At 45.9% G+C, this 24,446-nt stretch overlaps 1 protein-coding gene across 11 annotated transcripts in view; it reads left to right on the forward strand.

Annotated features, from left to right (window-relative positions):
• Positions 1-24,446, forward strand: part of RBFOX2 (RNA binding fox-1 homolog 2) — a 173,801-nt gene that overhangs the window by 15,782 nt on the left and 133,573 nt on the right. For 10 of the 11 annotated variants that reach the window (XR_010612715.1, XM_065679213.1, XM_065679171.1 and 7 more), the window contains exon 2: positions 21,216-21,266. The exons of the other annotated variant lie outside the window; for it this stretch is intronic. Coding sequence is in view for 9 of the 10 variants with exons in the window: in XM_065679213.1 (XP_065535285.1) it covers positions 21,216-21,266 (51 nt within the window). In the remaining variant the exon portion in view is untranslated. The remainder of the gene's footprint in view (positions 1-21,215; positions 21,267-24,446) is intronic. 11 annotated transcript variants of the gene reach the window in all.

The following is a 24,446-nucleotide window of genomic DNA, read 5'->3' on the forward strand; positions in this document are numbered from 1 at the left end:
CAAAAGGCTTTTGGGGAGGAAAAAGAAAAAGAAGAAGAAAAGAAGTATGAAGTTTATGCTCTGCAAATGTTTTATCAGTACTACTGGGTTAAGCAGTGTCAGGCCACCTGATGTAGGTTGGTCTGATAACATCCCTTTGCTCTGGGCCACAAGAGCTTGTGTGCATGGTGTATCTACAGTAGACACAGCCCCTACGTAGTGACTTGATTTTGGGGTGCATGGTGTGAAACCTTACCTCGAGGCTAAGCTGACCTGATAGTAAACAGCTGCTGAAAGAAGTCATCCTTTCCCTCCGCTCTGTATTTGGCTCCGAGTTTCTTTTTCATGATCTCATAGAAAATGAGTAATGACAAAGAGAAGGAATTCACTGAATTCAGCCGCCTCCACTGTGGCAGACGTTGTGCCTATCTGCCTGCTAGGTCATGTTTAAAACGAGGGTATCAACTGTGAACCCCCTGTTTATCCTACTTTTTGGAGTGGTTAATCTGTAATGTACAGCTTTGCTCTTGGTGTGCAGCAACTGCATCTTCCAGGGTAATTTACATTGATGTGCAGGTTAGCCTGAGGTATCGCAGTCCTGACCTCAGTGCTGTGGTGCTGGGATGAAGGGACACAGGGTGACGGTTGCTACCTGGGGAGTAGGGGTGTCCGAGTAGGGGTGTCCTGGGGGGCTGTGGTACACTGGAAGGGTGCACATGCCAGGAAGGTCCTGCCTGGGGGTGTGCTTGGGAGGAGGGAAGGTGCTTGTATAAAACCATGTCATAGTATGACTTGTAAAGGACCTTCAAAGCTCATCCAGTCCAACCCCCTGCAATGAGCTGGGACATCTTCAACTAGACCAGGTTGCCCAGCCTGGCCCTGGATGTCTCCAAGGATGGGGCATCCGCCACCTCTCTGGGCACCCTGTGCCAGTGTTTCACCACCCTTACTGTAAAGGATTTCTTCCTTGTGTCCAGCCTGAATCTCCTCTCTTGTAGTTTAAAATCATTACCCCTCATACTATTGCAACAGGGCTTGCTAAAAGGTCTCTATCTTTCTTATAGGCTCTGTTTAAGTACTGCAAGGCTGCTCTAAGGTGTCCTCGGTGTCAAGTCTTCTCCAGGCTGAATAAGCCCAACTCTCTCAGCCTTTCCTCACAGGAGAGCTGCTACATCCCTCTGATCATTTCTGTGGCTTTCTGGATCCTCTCGAAGAGGTCCATATCTTTCCATGTCTTTTCCTTATCTTCTCATGTATTAGTAGCTGAGGCCATGACAGGTGAACCCCAATGCTGAGGGGCTAAAGTAAACCAGTAAATCGGCAGTATTTTTCTCTGTGTGCATGCACAACAATGATGGCAAAACTTTTCTCCTTAATACTGATCTTTTTTGTTTCTTACACTAGTAATTGCATGTTGACTTTCTGGAGGCCAGGAGACTCAGGGAATGACCCGAGAGTAGACTCTGGTAGTAGTGTAGAAGGAAAAGCTGTTGAAGAAGCTGAGTTGCCTCTGCTGTTTCTTCAGGAAGGAAGGTGGCATCAAGTGCTTGTTGTTCCTGTCTCTCTGGTGCTGAGAGACGTACAGCACTGTGTACGTTGACATGGCACGCTGTACCCACAGTGCAGCTGCGCATCACTTTCGTCACTTGAGCAGTGACAGAGCCCTTTGCGTGTTTAGTGCCACCACGTAGCTGTTGACCTCTCTCCCATCCACACTGCTTGAGGGATGAGCAGTTGCTCTTCCATCCTGCAGAGGAGGGGGGATAAACCTGTGTTGGTCTGTGGGGTTTCTCCCATTAACTCATGTTTTCAGCCCTGGCTATGTAGCTGGCGGCAGGCCCTCTTCTCTCGTGTGCCGGCACGCGTGTGCTGCCCTTGAAACCAGACCCAACTTATTAAAATCATTGCTGGTTGCCATGGCAGCTGTTGTCGCTGTGGGCTAATAGGAAAGGCAATTACTGCTGCATGCTGGGGAATGTGCAGGGGGGAGACAGGAGGCTGGCTGCGTGCTGATGAGCTGTGTGACTGGTAGATGGTCTGTCATGGTGAGCAAGCGGCAGAGGAGAGAAAAGCCGGAGATGCCCTGTAATGAGGTTTGGCCAAATATGCTGTGTTTCCACCTCCTGGGCAGGCTCACTGAGAGATTCCCACCCTTCCTTTGATTGTCAAGGGGAGCCTCGGGGTTGAGGTTCTCGTTTGCAGCTGGGCTCAGCACAGTGTTGCTCAGTGACTCTCAGGTGGGCCAGGAACTGAAATGGGGAGATGGAAAACTTTATACATGTTGAAGATACTCATCTGGCCCCTTTCCAGCTGCTTCCTCTCTCTAAATATTCCTTCTCGGATCTTGGCTGCTTCCTGTAGGTTGAAGGTCGCGATATAAAATAGCTCCAATTTTCTTGGAGTGAGAAGGGTTGGTTATAAAAACTGAGGTCAGTTTTGTTTCAAGATGCTTTGCTGGTTCTCAGGTGCTGCTGTGTCAGTAGAAGGCTGACATGGTCCATTTTATGATGGACCCCTGTGTATATCCCTGTCTACCTGCAGGTGTTGTGTGGTTAAGTGGCAGATGTCATCTTTTCATGGTTTTTGGAGTTTAAAGCTAAAGGGAAATTGCATCCTTCATCTTTTTTTCACTGAATTTGGGCAGTGTGTGCCCAAGCAGTGCCAGTACTGCTTGTGCGCAGTGCAGAAGTGAGAGAAAACAGGAAACACTTCATAGTGAGGAGCTTGTAGGAAATAAACAAATTCCTTGAAAGACTTGAGTTGGGAAAGTAGGTGAGAGCTGCAGGTCTGCTGCTTCTGTAAAAATTCAGGGGTACCAAAACCTGCTTTGACAGAGCCCTGCACCCCCAAATCACAACTCTGTCCTCTCCAATTTGTGCTGCTTTTCTTTTCCCTTGTGCTAGGAAATGGCCTGAGACGTTTCTGCACAGGAGCTCTTCCAAGAGGCCCTCTCTGGGCAGCAAGAGGCACATTGCATGAGTTTCTTCCAGCTTCTGGAGTCCGTCACAGTGTCAGTGAAGCTAAAATGATAGTACCCTTTGATGGGGAGACAGATCCAGGGAGCCTGGAGGAGGATGCTTGTGGTCAGACCAAGAGAGAAGTGAGAAGAAGCATTTGCCATTTGGAGCAGGCAGGATCTGGACCTTGTCTGAATTTTTCTCCCTTGTTTTGGTTGATCTCCCAGCAGCTGCTTGCAACTGCCCTCTGTATCGTGCCCCGTTGGGATAGCAGCAGTGACTCACGCAGCTGAGATGGTTTCCGCAGCCTGTGAGAGTCTGGCTTCCCAGGGAGCTGTGGCACCAGGAAGGGGAAGGTTTCTGGTGCGTTTGATCCTTCGGTAAAGATTACTCTGTGTCTGTTTAATTAGCGACTGCTGCTTTCTTCACTGGCGTACTAAATATAAATGGAGTAGCTGGTCTAATACACTCGAAGTTGCAAATGTCAGGAGTCAATAGCATAATTTTCCTCTTGCCAAATCTGATTTGTCTTTAAGTACTGCTGCTAAATCTAATGGTGCAGTAATTCCTGTTTGTTAAAAGGAATGAGAGATTTAAGACTGAGAGGGACTTCAAACTCTTCTCCTCCCTCTCTTGTCCCACTTCTGTTTACAGAGGAAGAGCTGCTCATTTGCAGGTGTTTGTACAGTATGATCTGAAGTGTCAAAAGGCTTGATCTAAATATGCCGTGTGCTAAGTTTGTATTCAGCTGAAGTATAGTTAAGGTTTTCTCTCTGCAGTTGTTTTTTTTGGGCGCAGATTTTTACATTCTAAGCATTACCTTTGTGACAGTCAGCAGAGTGCCAAAAATGTTTAAAAGCATCAGAGATGCAGCAAGGATAAAGAAGCTGCGGCTGCAGCCCAGGCTTGTGAGGATTTACTTGAGGCTTCATATTTGATTTGGGATTCTTTGTCTGCTGAACCACAAAGTCCTGGCAGGCCCCAGGGAGATATGTAATGGGACAGACATCTGTGCTTAAGATGCCTTGCCCTGTCCGTCTGCCTGTGCAGGAAAAGGAGTAGGTAGCATATGAGAGATTTCTTTTTCTTTTTTTTTCTCTTTTTTTTCTCCCTTGGGGCTCCTGCTGAGCACAGTGGACCTGATCTACCTCCATCTGCTTTGCCTTGTGCAGTGCCATTGTACACGCTGTTTGTTTGAGCGTGTCCACAAGCTGGAGCACGATGCCCAGGAAGTGGTCACTGGACAATGCTGGTGCTGCCACCTTGTAAGTGCTCAGCTCCAGATCAGTCTGTTGGAAAGTCCTGGAGAGCAGAAATGATGGGTAGAGCTCCTCATGGTGAAGACGGACTGACTCAGTGCTGTTAGCAGCCGCCTGGTATGTGGCGAGGCTCTGTGCTTTGCCGTCGGCTGCTGTAACTGCTGTTTAGTCATGCCCCGCCTGATGCAGTGTGCTTTTGTTCTGGCTGGTGGGATGATGTGGGGTACCTGGTTTTGGGGCAAAGCACACTGCTGGGCTGGAGGAGGAGGGAGCACACTCATTACGTGCTGGCAGCATTTTTGCCATGTTGCATGTGCGGGGGGAGGCATTCCTTAAATTTGGGAGCACCCAGAACATGAGGTTGGATTGGCGAGGTCTCTTCTGGCCTCAAGACTTGAGGCCTGGCAGAGCAGTTTCAGCATTGCATGTGATTCTGTGGAAAAGGGAAGAAAGAAATCCAGAGATACTCTCTTTGAGTTGTTCCCATTCCCAGTGGTGGCAAGATAAATTGTGTTTCTGGAGTGCGTTGGGATGTAATCAGTGTCTGTTCTCAATCCGGGTGGCGGAAGCAGAGACTCTCCCCAGTGTTTCTGTGTGCTCCTGGTCATCGGCAGACATTACTGATGGGCACAGAGAGCTTTTTCCAAAAGCTGTTTCCTCTGTTGCATGATGCAATGTTGAGTCAGTAAGCCTGTCGCTTTGAAGGCTGACATTTTTCATATCCCCGACATGTTTTTATTGTCTTCCCTTATCCCTTTTTACCCCTCCCTCCGCAGCTTTCCCTATTTTTGATAGGCTAATCTAACATTAGCCTTTCCTAGGGCAGAGTGGTGGCTGCTGGAGATTAGCCTACATCCTCTTCTGCTTTAAGCTTTGGGAGCTGGGCTGATGGAGAGCACATGACCCTCCCAGTGGCTTTCCCTTCCCGGCGGGACACAGGGAGCTGTGTGTGAGGGGAACAAGCAGGGCTGTGTAGCCAGTCGGCTCTCCGCTCCCGCTGGTGGCAAGGGCAGGCAGGGTTTGCCAGCTCCTGCCAGCATGGCACAGTTCAGCAAGCTGGCAGCATTCCCAGGTAGCGTGGGGCTTTCCCACGAGTGTGCTGCTGGCTTCCCATTTGGATGCCACATGTAAGCATGCAGGGTGGCTCAAGGTGATGTGAGCTGGCTTCGTCTTTCCTCAACACTGTGTAAACGAGCAGAGTGCCTGAATTATTCACTCCTCCTCGGCCTGCTGTTCCTATTGAATTCCCTGTGTGAGGCATGCTGCCAGCACCCAGGGATGAATTCGTTGCTGCACCAGCCCCAGAGGCACCCCGCACCCTGTGTGTTCAGGGCTGGGGAGCTGTGTAGCAGCAGGGCGGTGAGGCTGGGTTGCCCTGCAGTCTTAGCATCCGCAGCGTAGGTGGGCACCAGCCTTTTTGCTGCTGGAAGGGTTGTTGGCAGGTTTGCGTGTCTATATCTGGTTCTGCCTTGCAGCCATGCTGAAGACTGCCCCGGTTCCCAGGTCCTCATCTTTTTCTATTCTCTTTCCATGTGTGGTATCTGGTATTGCACCCTATCTGTATTTCATCCTTGTGGTGTGGATTTCTCTGCAAACCACATCCTTACTTTCTTTGCACACAATTTGAGGCTCTCTTTTCTGCATCCCAAGTTTTCAGGGGTTGTTGTGCTAAAAAGCAACCATGTTTCACGTTTTCCGAGAGGAAACGTTTCCTGTATTGTTCTAATGGAAATCATTCCCTATTTGCCTATGATGTTAGTCTTGCTAATTTTTGTAAGTGTTTAAAAGATTTCTACTGTTCACATTATCACAACACATCAAAGCTGTAAGACACATTTTATACTTTTGGAGGAGATGATCACTTCTCCCTGCAAGAACTTCTGGGTGTGCGCTTGGTACCACCTTCATTGTGTTGATCCTCTGCTTTGTTCCTCTCTGTTTTCTCTTTTAAGCAATTACAGCAGGTGGCTGGTCCCTGGGGGAAACTCCCTTTGACCAGAGTGCTCTCTAGTCCCGGTTGACAGGATCGGATGGAGTTTCAGGTCCTCCTGGCTACACAGAGGAGTGAGTGTTTTTTCACCTCTAATTGGATCATGTAAATCAGCTCTTCCTTTGTGTCGTCCTCTTTGTGCAGAATCTCCTTCTGGTGATTTTTGACGAATAAATCGGCCCTGATAACGGGTTGAATTTTTGTTCGATAGTCATGTTGGTATTTAAAACCGGGTGTATCTGAGGAGCAAATAGGGGGTGATAATCAGAATTGTGACCAGTGATTTCCCTAAAAACCTGATTTCTATAGGTGGTATGTAAGTGATTGAGGACAAAGTGGCAGGGGTTGGTTGCCTTTTCCCCCCAGTTTCTTAGTTTAAATCCTGTGCTGTTACAGCCCTCTGGGATTTTAGTGTTTGATAAAGTGCTGAGGGGTGCCTAGAGCCTTGCAGAGACTGGAAAAAACAAAGTTCCCTTCCAGAAAGAAACCCAGTCCTTTCACACCAGTGTGAATGCTGGATGCTGGAGGGGTGCACCCCTCCTGGCCAGTGCAAAGCTTTTCCTGCTGAACGTCATCCCCTCAGCCAAAGGCAGAGTCTTTCAGAGTCACTGCTTATCTTCCTGTCTTCAGTTTGCTTTGTGTGGCTGTGATGGACAACACAGAGGAAGGATGTGCTGTCCTTTTTTTCCCCTCCTTTGACTCATACCTGGAGCAGCAGAGTATGCTATCACGTCTGAAGTGGTGGCTGCAATGCTGCTTGTTGTGGCTTCTCTGCAGCAAGCAGCAGAGGAGACTTGAAGTGATTCAATGGAGAGAGAAGCAAAACAAACCCTAGGAAAGCCTAGATCATCGCATATGTCCATGAGTGTTGACTGGTTATTGCATCAAAAAGGCTAGAACAGGGAACAGGGTAAAGATGCCTGTTTTGTCCTTCATCAAGCTGAAGAGAGGTGTAGTATTCCCTGTCAACGGAGGGAAGTGTCTGAAACAAGCTTGCTCCTATTGCTTTTAAAGTTGTATGAGTGGGAGACAGCAAGTTGCATAGGTGTGAAGCCTGCAGTGGTGTTGACGCAGCAACTGGGAGGCACTCTGGGAGGCTTTCCTATTAGCACACAGGGCTTGCAAATGTGATTTTCCCTGTGGGTAAAAGCATTCAGCCCCTCCAGAAATAAATACAAAAGCTGGTGGACTGGGACTCATGAATTGCAAGCTGTACATGTAGTCAGTGGAGACGCTAAGGCTTATTGTAATACATGGCTTCTGGGACGCAGGGGAGAGCTAGAACTGGCATCGCCAGAGTCTGGGGCCCTGTGGTTTCATAGTATCTTTGTGGAATAGAGATTTCAAGTTTTTGAGCTTCTCATTTGTACCCGTTTTGGCTTTAGTAATGGCAGCAGGAGAAAGGGAAAACTTGTTCTTCTTCCATCTCTCTTTTTTTCTTCCCCCAGGAGGTTTTTGACTGCTTCCAGAAAGGAGCAGATTTCCAGCTCTTTCCCTCATCCTCCTGATCTGATTGAAGAGCAGTGGGGGAGAGAAGCAATCTCATTCAATCTGTGATTTGCATGTGTTCGACCCTCCTGTCCTGAATCTGTACGGCGCCTTTCTGTGCGGCTGATAACAGCTTTCCCATGCAGCAGCTGCATCTGTGTGAAATTCCAACATCTTTTATTTTTCGTTTCCTTTCTGTTGCTCCTTTGAAGCTGCAAGTAATCCTCCAGGCACCAGTGCTATCTCTCTACCAACTCTGACTAATGCAATGCTGTCTTCATATTGGATAGGATTTGGGAGGTTCATTTTTTCACGTGGGATGATTACAGGCTTCATTTTGACAGACATTTATACACTGCAGGTGGTAGTGTTGGTGCCTTGAGACTTGATTTTTGGTCTGTTATGTTTCAGTTTTGGTCAGGCTCATATATAGATAATGTTTAATATATGTGCACAAATGTATATTTTATATACACACAGTGTTATCTCCTTGTGGTCATAGTTTGGGTGCTTGTAATGCATTAATCAGTGTCACCTAATATAAATGAAATGGTGTTTGTTTTTCCTGTCCTCTTTAGGAAAAGCTCTTGAATGAGCAGCATCAAGCTGAGATCCAGGAACATTTCTAAAATATAGATAGCTCTGATGACAGAACATGCATACTTTGTGCATCTTAATAGCGAAGTCTTCTACATGTCTCATCTTACCATGAGCATCCTCTCCAGGATCAGCGTCAGCCAGTAGTTCTGCAGTTGGTGTTGTCAAATCCTTGACATCTCTTTGTGATGGTGGTGTATGGGCCTGTAGTGAAGAGCAGTGCTTTTTTCTGGAAGTCGTGGAGGTCACAAATCCAAAGCACTGAAGACAGAAGGGGTCTGTGTGTCTCTTTGCAAATTCAATGGGGAAAAACATATTAACATCTATGTTTGTAGGCCCTCCCCAATTACTGATCTGAAAACTAGCTACCAAGTGTGGGTAGATTTCATTGATAAAAACACCTTTTCCCTTGTGTATTCTCACAACTCTGTAAGTAATTAACAGATCAAGTATGACAGTTTGGTTTTGGATACTCATGGCTACTATCTGTAAAGCATCCCTTCGATCATAAAAACTCACTTAAGCAGCTGCAGTCATTCATAGAACAGCAGCAGTCTTGAATTGCTCCCTGCTCTGAGGGATGAAAAAAGGAGAAAAGTATGAGCAAACACCACCCGTGTCTGGTTAGGTTATACAGGATTGGGGATGTTATGATCAGTTCTCTGGGGAAGTAAAAACTGAATTTTAAAGCAGTGTTAAAGATGCTTGTGTAGAAGGCTTTGAAAGGCATGGATGTCAAAGGTTGATAGTTTCTAGAAGGAAGCTTGTCAGCAAAGCTCATGTTGTTGCAGTTTCATCACTGGTTTAAGCTGTCCTAAAACTATGCCTTTGTTGAAAGAGGATCCCTGCCTTCTCCCTGATACTGACCATGTGGTCCTGCACCCTCCAGCGTACAGGTGTTTGGGATTACGTGGCCTGTAGTGCCTACCTTTGTTCATGAAGCTAATCCTTCTCCTTTTTGATGGATTAGTTTCTAGGAGGATGTGCAAGCTGATCGGACTTGCAGTGTTCTTCTGTGATCCCTACAGTGCATGCAGGAGGTGAGTAAGGGATGCACACTTGGGAGCAAGAGGGGAAAAAAAACCAGGGCAATTCCCTTTGTTGGCAGTGGGATTTTTGAGGTTGGCTTAACCTGACTGCAAAAACCGTGCTCTTAGAAGGTTTGTATCACTGTGTAGCCCAAGGATGTTCAGTTTTAATCTCTTTATACCTGGGCCCAGCAGTTTTTTGCAGGAGGGAGCAAGTAGAACTGAATTTATAGGGCTGCAACTGTCTAGACCTTTGAATGAGAATGTTGGCTGTATTTACAAAGAAACCTTGAGAAATGAAACAAAAAAAGGCAAGTGGTGCCTTGGCATGGTTTGATGCTTTGACTGGCTCCCTCATCTGCTCTTTGCCACGGTGCCTTTGGTCTGCTCCAGTTCAGAAGTTTTCTATACTGCCAGTTTCTCTGTACCTAATTTAAGATGTTTTCATGTTCAGTGGGAGGGTGGCTGCCTTTTTTGTTTCCTTCGTCTGAATGTGCCACATAAGAAGATACACGATGCTGTAATTTCAGGAGCTGAGTGTTTTTAGATCTCTGTTCTGCATTTCATCTGTAGGCTCAGGGAGGGAAATGGAACTTCTTGATGCAAAGTAGTCTCCAGGGATTGCACGCAGAGGAGGTTTTTAGATTAGTGAAGGAAAAAGCTTTAGGTGCATGTGCTGTGACAATCCCTTCCCACATGTGTGTGCTTCCAAACCGAGTGGTAATTTCAAAATCTTTTAAAAATTGTTAGAATTTTAATGTTATTGCCTTCTGAAAAGCTTTGTGGAAAATGGTGATGGGGCGGTGGTGGGCAAGAGATGCAGAGAAGTGCCCACAGAGGGCAGGGTGGTCAGAGCTTGTGTATTACACACTCCATATGGAGCAACCGGATGGACTGTGGCTCTGCTGGGGTGTGTGCTCCATTCTGCCCCGTGGGACCATGGCAGGGGACGTGGTGAAGGGGGTCTGTGGTTATAGCTGCGGGAGGCTGGGATGGGAAGCAGCCTCGGGGACAGAGGGCGCAAATCTGCAAGGAACTAGTTTTGGTCAGTTCCACCACTGGTATTGTGGCTTGTTTATTACATTGCCTTGCCGGCAGGGAAGGGAGGGGACTTTGCTTTTGTGTGGTGCTGGCAGGAATGTGCAGTCCAGGGGTTTTGAGATATCCTGGGGGTGAATTTGTGTGGGTGTGTGTGTGTCTTCCAGAGGCTTCCGACTATCCCTAAAGACAATAGGGTGGAACTGAGGCTCTGTCAGGAGGTTGTCTGCTGTTTTTGAGGACTTCTGGGATATAACTAAACCTAAAGCTGGTAAAAAGAGAGAAATGTATCGCAGGCTTGTGGGATGCTGCAGGAGAGAACTGTGTCTCCTGCCTGCTTGGCAGACCCATGTCTCGCAGCCTCCTATGTGCCTGGTGTGCAACAGCCTGGTGCTTTAATGCTGCAGGCACCACAAAGGTCCCTGGCACGTGTCTTGACCTTTTGCAGGCACGATCTGTTCTAACGACCTCTTACTGTTTAATTGCAATCTTATTTTTGTGGTTGTTGGCCGTATTTAAACATGGAATGTACAGTAGTATAAGAATATCCAATGTCTGAGACTGCTGGCAGTGTCTCACTTATTTTTCCATTAATACGTAAAGTTCTTGGCCTGTATGAGTAGAACACAGGCAGCAGAAAACCACTCTCCCCTTATAAGCAGGGCTAGCGCTCCCATATGGGCCAAACTGAAGAGTTCAGACCAGTTAGAGATATCTCGCTGGTTAATTTTACTCTCCACAGTAACACGGTCTTGCTTGGAAATGCCTTTGGAGTGGCTTTGGCTTGCTTCTCTGTGCAGTGAAATGGAAACAGTAACTTACTGTAAATGCCTAATTTCGTCCCCATAGCTGGGTTGGGTGGTGTTTTGTTTTGAATCTTCCTAGCTCTCCTGAGTTTTTGGATGCAGCCTTCCAAATGAAGGGCAGGTCTTTCTTCCTTTCTCTTATGGTTCCGAAACAAAGCACATACTGAAACTCCTCTCAAAACTGTTCCACACAGGAGGTGTTCCTCCTTTGGGAGGGAAGGAGATTCTTTGAGTGCTCCTTTCCTCCCTCTTTTAACCCCGTTCTAGCTGTGACCATTGGCTGCACTGGGATGCTTCATCCCTCCAGCATAAGTTATTTGGCTAGGTTAGGACATCAGCTATAATCTGCCATATTGAGCAGTTTGTGTGGGGTATTTCTGATAGCTTAGGTAGGACTTCTCTCTTTCCATATACTTAGTAGAGAAGTGTGACCACAGCTACCATGCTGGCATCTCGGGACAGTCATGTTTAGCCATAGTTAGCTTTGCAGGAACAGTGAGGAGGTTTGTGTAACAGAAGTGGATTCCAAAGAGTCTTTGGTTAATGGCTGAGAAAGCCTGTTATTTTAAGACTTATTTTTATGAATTGCCTTAGCACGTGGTCACATCCCATCCAGACTGTCTGTGGCCCTTAAAGAGATGGCACTCAGTTACAGGGTAGGTGTAAGAAGAGCAAAGGTGTGCCTTCTGTAGTGGAATGGCATTGTGTTATAGCAGGAATCACTTGTGTTACTTTCCATGTGTAATTGCTTAATTGGGATGTTGAAAGGTTAGCTTTGATTTTGTTTTGATATGTTTTTACATCTTTATAGGCAAGTGTGTAGTGCTTGGATGTCTAATTAGAAGAAAACCCCTGAAAAATGCTGATGTGTGTGGGAGAGGTGAATAAAGGTAAAGGCAAGGAGGGAAGGGTAAAAACCCTGCAGGCTTTACTTCCTCGTGGTGATAACACCCCTTGCAAGGGGAGTACCTCTTATAAACTGTTACACAGGGATTTACTCTGGTAAAATTCAACAGTCATGACCTTTCCTTTTCCCTTTTAAAATACTAGTGAATGGCATTTTGGAAACAGACACCTTCTTTGTCTCCAGAACATGTGCCAAGGCACTAACGAGCTGTCCCAGGCCTTACTGAAAGGAGCCCTTCGGTGGTTGGAAATGCCTGTATCGGACTCTGTTGCCCTTCTGACTCTTGGTACCTTTGAGGCAGCAGGGGAGCATCACCACGCTGATGTGCTTCACATCATGGTCTTTCCATCATTTTAAGAATGGAACTAAGTCTCTTGCCTGTGACTGGAATATTCATCTCTGCTGGAGTGTATTCTCTTGCATCCATGTGTTCATACATGGCACACAAATGAGAGCTTTCAAGGGGCCAAAATTCAGGGTGAGCCCTCAACATGTGCAGATCTCATTTGGGGCTGTTCTAACTTCAGAATGACTTGCCATCCATGTTTTCCCCCCCCCCCCCGTTGTTCTTACTGTGTGCGGTTAGTGCACTGGATGCTCTTTCATGAGGGCTGCTTCTGAAGCAGTGTGCCCAAGAGACAGAGGGTTCAGTCTTTCTCTGTCCCATGTGATGCCACATTGGGATGCCCCTTGTGAGCAGAGAGAGCTGCCACGTTGTGCAGGTCGCCCTCACCGCACTCAAGGGGGTTTCTTTCCCTTTTATAGATACCCTTTTGTTCCCCACTCTTGCAGGGAGAGGAGCTTTCCAGGAGGGGGATGGAGAGGCCAGGCTTAATGGTCTTAAGAGTGGATTTATTCTTTTTTCATTATTTTGGGAGGGAAGGCCTGGGAGTTGTTTCTCTCTAACTGTTTCCAGATGGTGCTGCTGGAACACAAAGATTTCTAGTGTGTTTGGGATGGCGGCAGTGAGACCCTTAGCCCCCCCCCGGCGCTTCCTGTGCAGCTAGCTCCACAATCCTGCAGGCTTAATCAGAAACAGCCCTGGCTGCCGAGGCACTCCTGAAGCCTGCCTTTTCTTCACCCTGAGCCCCAAGCCCTGTGCTCTCTCCCTCCTCTGGGCTTTTTAACCCCTTGCCATTACAGCTCTGTCCCATCAGCCTGCCCGCCTCACTTCAATCCTTTCTCAGGCTGGCTTTGGGCACTTACAGTGCCCTGGAGATGGAACTGCATTTGGCTGGACTGCTCGAAGAAATGATGTCTCTGGGGAAAGGAAAGCTGGTTTGTAATGCGAACCTGGGAAAATAATTTCTGTAACTATCTAGGGCAGCTTATGCAATCAGGCCAGCGTGTCCAGGGCATAGAAAATGTCTCTTGCACCTATTTGCCTGCAGCACTTAGTATACAGCAAGATTTTTGTCTGAATTGTGTGCTGTTGTGCCTCTTTTTTGCGCCGATTTCCCTAAAAACAAGGCAGGTTTAATTTTCTATCACAGCCCCTTCACACCCAACTAACAAATTGGTTTCAGCTTTTTCCTCTGCAGGTAATAGAACAACTATAATTTCCTTCGCAAAATTGGGGGTACCCTTCTTTCCTTTTTGCTTTAGAGCAACAGCCTCTGAATATCTTTAAAATCAGCCATGAAGCTTGTGATAAACTGACTTTGCTTCTGGATCTGTGATCTGCCATCTCCCTCACCTTCTTCTCTTCCATGTTCTCCAGTCTGGTTTTTGAGACAGCAGGAGCAATGAAACTGTCTGCCAAGGCAGAACTCTGTACTCCACTGTGTGAAAGCTTGCAGTTGTCCTTTTTGAGCAAGCCGCCTTTTTATGCCATGAGCATGTTGCTTTTAATGAGTGGCTTAGCATAAGTCACATGTGAAATGCTTCCTCAGCCCCATATAACAATTATGGCATCCAAAGGTGCCCGCAGTGCTGGATTTTAAAGCCTTGTTATGAACCCTGTCCTGTTGAGGAAGAGTGGAAGTGAAGATGAGCTGCCATTTAAAATGCTTGTGCCTGGTAAAAGAGGAGGGAAATCAATATTCTGTGCTGTTGGCTTCTGTGCATGCAGAGTGTCCTTGTGTTCGCTCGATCACAGATGTCACACTGTGCACAGCATTCCCAGGGGCTTTAACTCGCACTGGATCTATTATTGCCAACCTAGGTCATGGACCAGCAAAAGCAGGCTGTATTTCCTGTATGCCCAGAGCAGTATGAGGATGCTGCCGTATGTAGTCCAAAATAAAACTGTACGGTTTTGTTTTGTACATTTAAATTACACAAATTAGTGAAATCTTACATCTTTGAGAAGCTGAAAACACCCTTTGGCTCATCTGGAAAATGAAAAAGCCTGTTGGTGGAAGGCTGCTTCTGACCTGAAAGCTACTTCCATTAATTCTTCTTATACCAAATTCTCTGTAAAATACTTCAATTTTAGCTCTTCTGTTTTGGCCGTGGAAGTGATTTCTGTGAATGAAAGCCCCCCTCCTTTCTGCAGAATGAGACATCTGTATTGTAGCTTCATGTGGACACTGTCCGCTTAAACCCTGAGTAAACTTATTGCATACTGAATTTAGCAGACCTGTGTGGTTTGGTCAGATGTATATTTGTGTGTATTCCATTCTGCAGCTCCTGCTGTACCGACCAGTTGTTATTCCTGTAGTATATACAGGGTTCTGCAGAACAGCAGTTGCCGGGAGGTCGGAGTTAAGATGTATTTCAAACACCGAAAACTGCACAGACACGTTTGGGCAGCCTCACCAGGGTGCTCCCTGTTTGACAGGGATGCAGCCTCCTGCTGACTTGTCCTGTTCCCTCTTGCTGGCCACCTCGTGGGCTTGCTTAGCTAATTGCTCCCAAACTGTTCAAGCCGTGGTCGGGGCAGGCGGCTATTTTTATTCATCTGACATCACCCTCCTTTCTTGTCTTTACTGTGTCACTGGGCTTCCCGCCCGGGGAGCCTCTGGCAGGCCTGGCCTCCCTCTTGGCTGGGCCCCTGCTCTTTAATGATGGTGGAAAGGAGGGCCTGCAGGCTCAAAGGCAGGTGATGGGCTGCCTGCTGCTGCAGGGTACTACAGGGGTGAAGCTCTGGAGAGCTGTGGGCTTGCAAAGCCTTGAGGCTGGTGTGGGGACCCCCTTGTGCTGTGGGGCTGGAGGTGGGGAACCCCATCAGGGGGCCATGCAAGGTAGGGGGGTCACGGCCAGGAGCTCTCCTGTGCTATCTGTCCGACATCGAACTGGCTCCTGCTGAAAGCAAGGTAATTTTAGGAGAAGGGGAAACCTGGTGTGAGAGGAGGGCAGGCTGGAGGCTGCAACTGGGCCAGAATTCCAGGAAGGAAGAGGGGCCGGATGGGTCTGCATCCCAGCCTCCGCCAGGCCCTGAAACAGGGAGCCCATGGGTGCTCTTCTGCCCTCCTGGGGGCAGCTGCCAGCATGAGGCCCCGTGCGGTTGGAGCGCTGTGCCAGCAGCAGCACCTCCGGTTTTCCCTGCCTCAGGAAGTGTCCTTAGTGATTTGGGTGTGTATGGGAAGGCAGGGCAGTGCTGGCCAGCATGAGTCTTCCCAGCCGTCAAGGGCAGTGGCATGCAGCGTACTTGGTATGGCGCCTTCCGTCAGAATTTGAGGCCTTGAGTCCCCAAGCGCAACTTCAAAAAGCCCCAAAAGGACGGGTAAAAAGTAAAATATAAATCCATTTACTTGCGTCCACAAAACCGCACAGGTTGTTGATTTCAGGACACTGACAAAGGAAGCAAATAAATGGAAGTCCTTTGCTAGGTGACGTTTGTGCGTCTGGAAGCTGGCCAAAAGCTGGGAAGCAAGTTTAATTGAAAACGAAGACGGCTGAAGGGATTTGTCCCACCCTATAGATGCAGTTATTGGAACTGCAGAGTGATTAGCAAGAGCTATATATCAAATTAGGGTAAGTATCGAGGGAGAAGGGTGACATTAAGAGCCATTTAAAAACTACTTTAGTTCAGTTTTTCATTAATAATCGGTAATTCACCCTTACACACTGCTTTTCCCATTAATTTCATCCACAGACAGTTTGGAGTAGGGAGATGGCACACGCAATTGAGAAGCCAGACTGAATGCATCACATACACTTAGACAAAGAAACAGATATTTCTATGATTCTGTATTTCCTTTTAGCTTACATGCAGTAATTTGTGCATGTAAGGGTCCAATGAAGAATTACCTGTTCTCTTGGTAACTGATAATAAGGTCAAGGCATTATAGTTTTGCTTGTGCTATGCCACAGTTAAAATACTAAAAAGCCTTTTTCAAGCCCCACCTTGCCCAGCACAGGCTTTCTGTCTTTCCTGCTGTGCAAGAAGTAAAGCAGGAAAGATGGTGAAATGCCTAGGCTGCAGTGAACAGTGCTGGGATTTCTGTCTGGCTCTCAAGCCTCATAAGCTTTACTTTTTCGCAGCTGTCACTTTCAGATTAATAGTTTAGTTTCCAGTGTTCAGCTTTCTTTTTTTCTTGTTTTGTTTTTTAACATCTTATTTTCTGTGTTCTAGAAAAGTGACTTCTCTCTGTGTAGCACAAATCTCTGGTAAATGTGTAGCTTGTGCTATCTCACCACTTCAAAATGCCATTTCGCTCTCAGGAGGAACAAGTGATGTCTTGTTGCCTTTATGTCGTTGCTGTGTGTAGTGTGGGAGTTTCTGAAGCTGCTAGTCTCCCTCGCCACGTCTGTCCAAGCCACCGGGCTGCTGTGCTGCCAGGAACTCTTGGGGGCAGCCAGAGCAGAGGCAAATGAGCTGGTCTTGTGTCGGTTTTGCTGCTGTTGCTCCAAACCTAGGAGGCAGTTGTGAAACTCAGATTAATTGCATTGACTTCACTCCACTTTTGCAGTGTTGTCTGGAAAGCGGGCACAGCGCAGATCCAGGGAAGAGATTACTTGGTCATGGTTCTGAGGTTATCTTTGCAACTGAAAGGATGTGACACTTGAAGCTTGGATGGGGCAGGAATTGATTCTCTGACTGGGGAAATGGAGATGAACTCACTAAGATAACAGTTCATACCAGCGGAGTTTTAATCTGCGGGCTTTAGGTTTAGTTTGGCTGTCAAGAAACAATTGCTAATCAGGCGTCTCTAATTGTTGTGTCTGGCAAAGTGGCGAGTCTGTGATGTAAAATTAATTTGTTCTGGGGTCAGATCAGGTCAAGGAAAATTACTGCCTCTTTAAGCTAAATCTTACTTTTAAAAAGAAGGACTTCCATTATGTTACAGCTGTGACATTTCCTACAGGGGACTCACTCTACTCCAGTCCTCTGTGGCCTTTCATAAGTTAATAGCACCTGCAGAGCTGATCACTTCTTAATGGTGTGCTGGTTTCTTGGCAGTTCCTCACGTTTTCCAGTTGCATCTAATTCAGCAACCTTTAAGATTTATCAAGTTGGGAGGTGTCAAAAACCCAATGACCCCCAAAGCCTGGCTGTTCTGCTAGTGCAGGAGCATCTCCTTCAGTCATCTGCAAATGGCTGTACTGTGTTTACCTTGTACCTGTGGCTTGCAGTTGTGTCAAACGTTACTATTGCAAATGTCAGTGGAAAAGAACTTGTGTTAGCAAGGCTGGGAAATGAAAGGGGGGAAATTTGAAGGGAAGAGAGAGGGTTATAGGCTTCATGGATTCAACTGAGTTGTGCCTTTCATCCTGTTAAAACCAGTTGGATGGCACAGAGACTGTTGCTGAAGGTACAGCCACAATGCTCACAGATCCTATGGAAGTGTGGAAGCCCATGTGCGAGATTGTCAGTATGGTTTGAATAAAATCACAGTATGTGTTGCAGAAAGCTGATGTACTGTATTAGCTTCTAGGGTTTTTTTTTCTCTCCACTCTAAAGCAAATTGCAAGTACCTGAGAAATGCCTTTCCGTGGTAAACAAAGTAATGAAACATCCCAGTGTCAGTTTGATTTGATTTTGCAGGCTAGCACTGCCTGACTCAATTTCTTTACCAATGTCTGGTCTCATGTTGGTATTGAGAGAGAAATGTAATTGTCAGGAGGGAGTTGCAAGAGAGATGGAGTTATCTGGGGATTCCCTCTCCCACCAGGCCTGAAGTGCCTGAAGGCAGGGGCACTCTGTGTTTGTTGGCAGGGTATTTATGCGTCAAACATTCCCTCTCTCTCTCTTTACTTCCATTTTGTAAGATTAGTTTTGTGTGTGTGCAGGCAGAGGAGGAGATTGAGTTGTATCCGCAGCCTCTGCTGCCTTAGATCACCTGCTAACTAGCAGGGGTTTTCTGTCTGGACGTTGCTTGACTGTCCTGTTCCAGTTGCAGGAGTTTATCGCTTTTACTTCTTGCTCTGTTTAGTTTTCAACAAAAGCAAACTCTGTATGGAATAATCATGCAGCAGGCCCTGGATTCACCATTAGTGACCTGTAAAATTGGCAGCACTGGAGATTATTGGCGAGAGACGGTTTCCCTAGGCGCTTCCTGCCTTCTCTTGGAGAGTTAAGTTCAATTAGAGCAATGATACGCACAGCGGGGATTTTGTAAAGGGTTCAGTACTTGGTGGTGGCACTGCTGTATGAGAGGCAGAGATATCTTTGGCCTTTTTGTGACCTTAATGCTCCAGCTGCTACCCTCTTTCTAACCTCTGCTTTCTCCAAACTCTATAGCTTTCCTATTCTAACCTTCTTTCACCTCTTCTTTTGCCTTCTGATGCAGCCATACCCCTCAAACATTTTTAGTCTGTGATTTGTGGCATTTGTCTTCCAAAAACAAAGTGCAAATTGCTAGCTGTGGGTTTTGGGTTTTTCCTTTTCCTCCACATGTTTCTTGTTTCTTTCTCGTTTCTTTCTCTTCCATAGAGTGGGCTGCCCTCAGATCTCTATAATTGTCTTCCTTTTCTCACTCTTGAGATTTGCTTCTACAGTGAAACCATTCTGTTTCTAGGCATGGTTTCTGGGCATTTAGGTTCTTTGACTTTAGAAATCCCACAAGGTTCTGTTTCGTCTCTTTTCTGCTACAGCCTCATAGTAACAGTCCCTGATGTGAAGAACATTATCCTCAAAATAACGATTTCTTTTCGTTTCTTCATGATAACTTTCAGCTTGTTTTCTCTAGGGGCAAATTCTCCATCTATTCATTGTTTTCTGTGTGGAAATCTTTCTGTTTTCCAAGGTGTTAAGACAGACAGCCACATGAGCATGCCTGAGGTACTGACCTTGCAAGTGCTGTGAACAAGTACTGTTAAAAGAGTACTTGGAATGGTCTTTTGGGAGAAGACTGTATCTCCTGATACAAAGTGAACATTTATGGCACTTAGATATAAGTTGGTAGACTATAGCGTGTGAGAGACACAATCACAGAACTTATAATGTGTAGTTACACTGGGGGAGAAAAGTACTAGCCTGCCTTTTCATCGTGATGTTGCTTGGTTCTTAATTTCATTCATAGTTAAAACCCAAATGCTTTGGATGGTGCTGTAGCTGTCAGTCTCCACTTGCTTCTTCCAACTTCTCTGACTTTCCTTCTCTTTCTGTATTACTTCTGCTTTACCTGCTTGCTGGCTAGTAATGTTTGAGAAGAATGTACTCACAGGGTGGTCAACCTCATTAATTACTGTTAATCCCCCAAAATTGGCTGCCAGAAGTTTTGTTGTCCTTGAAGCTCTCATACTGTGCGTGCTACTGTAGCTTTAGTGTGAGAGCCTGAGGCTGGATGTTTCTGGCAAGTTTCCATGGAGAATCCCCTGGGCAGGTTTGAGGTAAAGAGCGAGAGAGGGAGGATGAATACAAACTTAAAATAGCATTGCTAGTCCCTGTATTGAAATATTAGCACCTTGCTTTTTAGCAGAAGTTGTGTTTGAAGTGTTCTTGTGTAAACTGCAAAGTTGTGCCAGCGACCATAGGCCCTATATAGGGCAGAAGACTTCTTTCTGGTAGGAGCTGGCCTGTTTAACCCAAATATCCCAGCGCAAAACTCAAAATATCTCAACAAAACCTCTTGCTGACAGCAGTCACACATTTCTGTCAGCTTCGTGCCCAGAATATCTTTGGTTTTGACAATTTGGAATTGTTTTGCTGTATTTTGTTAGGGTCTTCCCCTTTGGCCTGCCTCTTTACCCCTGATTCCCCAAGAGTTGCTGGGGAAAGTGCCTGGCTGGCTTTGGAGTTCCTCCTCACAAGTCATAACAACAGATAGGAGCAGACTTAAAAGCTGACTGTGGAGGGTGGCTACTGCCTTTGCTCCTCCTCTCATTCTGCCAGGAGTTGCTTGTGAATGCACCGGGTACCAGGGTGAAATTGATACGAGCTTGGTTTAGTTTAGCTTATCCTCTGCCCGGAGAGAGACAGATGCAGGCACAGGGCATGTGTGAGTGCCCTCTCCCTGTTTCAAGTAGGAAGTGTTGGAGGGAGAGTAACAGCAAATAAATTAAGAGACCGAAATAAACATTTGGGAAGTATCGTTTAGTGTGTTATCTTAATCCCCACTGCACTGCTAAAATAGAGACAGGTCTGGGAACTTCATGGAGAGATTCCAGAAGTGTTGGAGGTTCATAAATCCCCACAGAACAGTGTGATGGGGCTGCCAATAGCACAAAACGTGTTGGCTCAGAGAACCTTGTGGGGTGAAATAAGCAGGTCTAGAGCACTGATCTCCCATTAGGAGTGTGCAACATATTGCTTGGGCTTACCGGGGTGTTTGAAGATACACTGATTGCTTTTTAAGTTCGTGCTAAGCTATTAGTACAGTTTTGAAAAGGAGAAAATTACACTTTATGGCTAGTGTTTAGGGAAACGTTTCTTCAAGATTGGGCAAGGTGGGTGGTAGTTTCTGTAATTTTATGTTCTGTTTTGTTCAGTGTTCGTGATGATAAATGAAGTTTGCATATAAGAATTCTTTGGAAAATTATGAATATTATACACCACTGAAATTACAGAGGGTAAGGCAGGATTAACTTATGCTTATTTTATGGCTTTTTTCTTTTATTCTTTCCCTTTCTGCACAGTTTGGCACTTGCAGTTGAAAATTAATTTAGGTGTATTGGCTTACATGGAAAATAGGAAGTTAGCAGAATGCTTTAATGTTAGCTCATCCTTCCCCCATTTCATGCAGGTTCTTGTTTTTGCTTGAGTCAAGACAGACACATAATTCCTTGGTTTCTCTTCCTTGTAACCCCTACATTCACTCTTTGTTTTCTTGTCTTGCAGAACGAGCCTCTGACTTCAGGTTATCATGGATACCCAGCAAGAGACAATCAAGTAAGAGTCTGATTGCAGTAAATGTGTGTGTGTGTCTCTGTGCATTTATGGGTGTTTTGTCCAACAGCTTCCCGGCCGTCTTATTACGGAGTGGAAATGGTTTTTGTTCTGTTGTGGAGTGCTTGCAGAGATATATGTGGTAAGCTGAATCTTTTTTTGTGGCCTCCAGCAGTATGTGGCAATGTGCCTTTTAAGGGGTTAAACATGATCTACATGACGAACAGCTCAGGAAATCCTTTATTCTTAAAAATGTCATAACTTAAAATCACTGTCATAAGCTTCCACTCTATCTCCTCAGTGTTAGCGAATGTACATGTTCAGTGCTAGTGCATGCTTGGCCCTGTTTTATGCTTACTGCTGTATTTCCAGCATCTAGGGAGCAAAACAGCACTGAGTTTTTGTGAGAGTCTGCTTTGCTGGTGGAGTTAGGGAGTAACACATCCCATTGGATTGTTTCTAGTATCTGTGAACTTGTCTTGCCTTCCTTTCAAGTCCTGCAGGGCCCCTGCCCCTTGCTCTTATTCAGGATATTCCCCTACAGCAGTAAAAATCACGCTGTTCATTGTGTTACATCTGTAAGCATTCTCTTGCCTCCTAGTACAAGACGGAGAAATCCCAGTTGATGAATTTGTGTGTTGGAAGGAGGAGATGCTTTGGAACAAATCAAATTTAATGGGTTGTAAGGTACAACTGCCACACATTAGATCTCCCTTCTTAGAATGAAGTGGGTTTTTTTAGTGTTCTGCAGCGCTAATGCAAAGCAGAGTATGAACCAGTGTAACAGGAAATTAATATGCACAGAAAATCAATAATGCAGCACATTTCAGAAATGAGCAAATAACAAAACCAGAATAAAATTCTTCAATACTCTTAGGTACTGCTATATAAAGAAAGTGATTTTCATCATATCTTGATGAGGCCTGGGTATATGTAGCAACAGCTTAATGGGAGATCTTTTTATGGAGAAAGTGCAGCATAGTGCAGCCTCCTTGGTGCTTGTAATGTGTCTATGGGTTTCTACATAAGAGGAAATTATTCAGAATGTCTACTGGGATATATTAAACTGGTAACTAGCATGAACAAATATTACACGCTGGGATGTTGTGAGAGTTGGATTCCACTCTACCCAGGCTAAGATATGTTGGGTTGAGAGGCAGAGTCAGTCCCAGATCCTTAAAGCAGTTCATATCTGATTTCAGCTTTTCCATTCTGGTGGCAACCTCTGCACCCACTTTTGCCCTTCACTGTACCTAACTATTTAGGGCTGTTTTCAGGTGTTTCATTTTGGTGACTACCAGCATGTCCCGCTTCACAGATTTCCTCCTTCTTCTCATCCCTTAATAACTCTTCTGATTTGAAAGCCCAGGGCTGCTGTTGCTGGCAGGTCACCAGATCGGTGGAGATGGGCACAGGAACCTCTACCACATTAGGGCATGAAATGAGAATTACAGCCTGGGCAGCCTTGGAGGGTTCTGTATGGGTGAACATAGGAGTAACGTATTTTAGCAAGTGTGCATATGTATTTCAGATGGCAGGAAGCTTTAGGGAGATTTCAGTTTAATTTGTGTGTTTTCATTTTAGCAAATACTTGTAAAAAAATCTTTTTGGCCTCCCTTTTCCTCCGCACACCCCCCCCCCCCCCCCCATTTTGGTAATGTCTTGGTCTGTGGTGTTTGTCCTTCTGTCTTGCTTTTGGCCTTGAAGCAGCTTAAATTCAGGTCTGGTTTTCACTAATGAGGTTTCAAAGCTTTTAGCTAATTTGATAGGGAGCCTTTAACATGATAACAGGGAAAAAATTCTTCTGTTGCCACCCACTCGGGCTGGTGTGGGAGACAGCAGTGGCTGTTCCATCACCTGCCTTTCTGCTCTGGGGAAGGAGGAAGGAAGTGGTGTGGGAATACGTGTAGTGATCTTGAGCTTGTAACAAACTCATTATGACATGCAGGAGCAATTATATCTGATTTCCTCAGATTAGGATCTGAATTTAATCTGGTTGAGTGTAAATCTCTGTGTTTTGTTCTTTCCCGTTGCAGTTCTTCATTGTAAAATGCTGTGCTTTTTTACCACAATGTTTTCCTTAGCAGAAATAGCAAAGCAGAGCTTTATTTTTAGGGCTGTGTAGCCGCAGTAGTCCTGCTAGAAATTATGTGGCTGTAACTTGCCCTCTCTTTCACCTTTCATAGCATCCTACCCCTTCACTTCTTTGTATGTCCTTTTAATTCACTCCTTCAAGCTCTCAATACCGTTTAATAGCTGGCTGCAAACCTTTCACTATGCTGTTTTTACACCCTCTAGTGGTTAAATCATGCCCAGATGTTTCAGATTATCATAGGTTTTTTTCTTCCTGCTAGTGGAAATACGTGATTGGTTTGAGTCCTCACTTTGGCCATTTGGTACTGCTTAGGTCTACAGCATGAAGTTTATTCTGTATCTTTTCCCAAATATTTAAGCATTCTGTCATCATCACACATGGGCAGCAGCACTGAGGCAAATGAGGTGGGTTCATGCTGAGACTGTGTTCCTCTTAATTCTGGTGTTGTGTGATTACCTTATGATAACCCAGAGCTTTAGGCTGTTGTGCAGCCCCCTCGTTCCTCACCTGCCCTGACAGAGTGCTGGCTTAGTGGACTTCTTGTGGTGAGAGGGCCTGGGGAACATGTGCTAAGTCGTTATGGTGTATGCGTGCCTGAAAAGAGAAGGTTTTGTGTTGCAGTGTATACTACTGGGTCTATGTTACAGCCATGTAAGGAGCTGAGAGCTCTCTGGGACCGTTCTCAGGAATTCAAGGTTTGCTCTGTGGATGTCTAATGCACATACAGGAATGGCAGGATGCCCCTCCTCTTCCCCAGAGGTAGGCTGATAGCAGGGACAGTAAAGGGAAAATAAGGGAACCATTAGTGTAACATTGTTAAGCAAGAAGAGAACCAAGTCTTTTGGCGAGGAGAGCTTATTCTCTGGGGACTGTTCAGTTCTTTATCCCTCTGTTGGGCCTGCCAACAAAACGGTGTTTCTTTTTTAGTAACACGAGCGCCTGCCTAAAAGGCAGTGAACCAAGACTTCCTTGCTTCATTTCCCAAGCTGTGACAAACAGCTCTGAGGTACTATGAAGTTGCTCTCAGCATGGAAGGTGACTGTTACAGCTATACTGATATAACTTTTACATACAGACAAACTCATCAA

This window comes from Lathamus discolor, chromosome 1 (assembly GCF_037157495.1).
Source record: "Lathamus discolor isolate bLatDis1 chromosome 1, bLatDis1.hap1, whole genome shotgun sequence".
Taxonomy (NCBI): domain Eukaryota; kingdom Metazoa; phylum Chordata; class Aves; order Psittaciformes; family Psittacidae; genus Lathamus; species Lathamus discolor.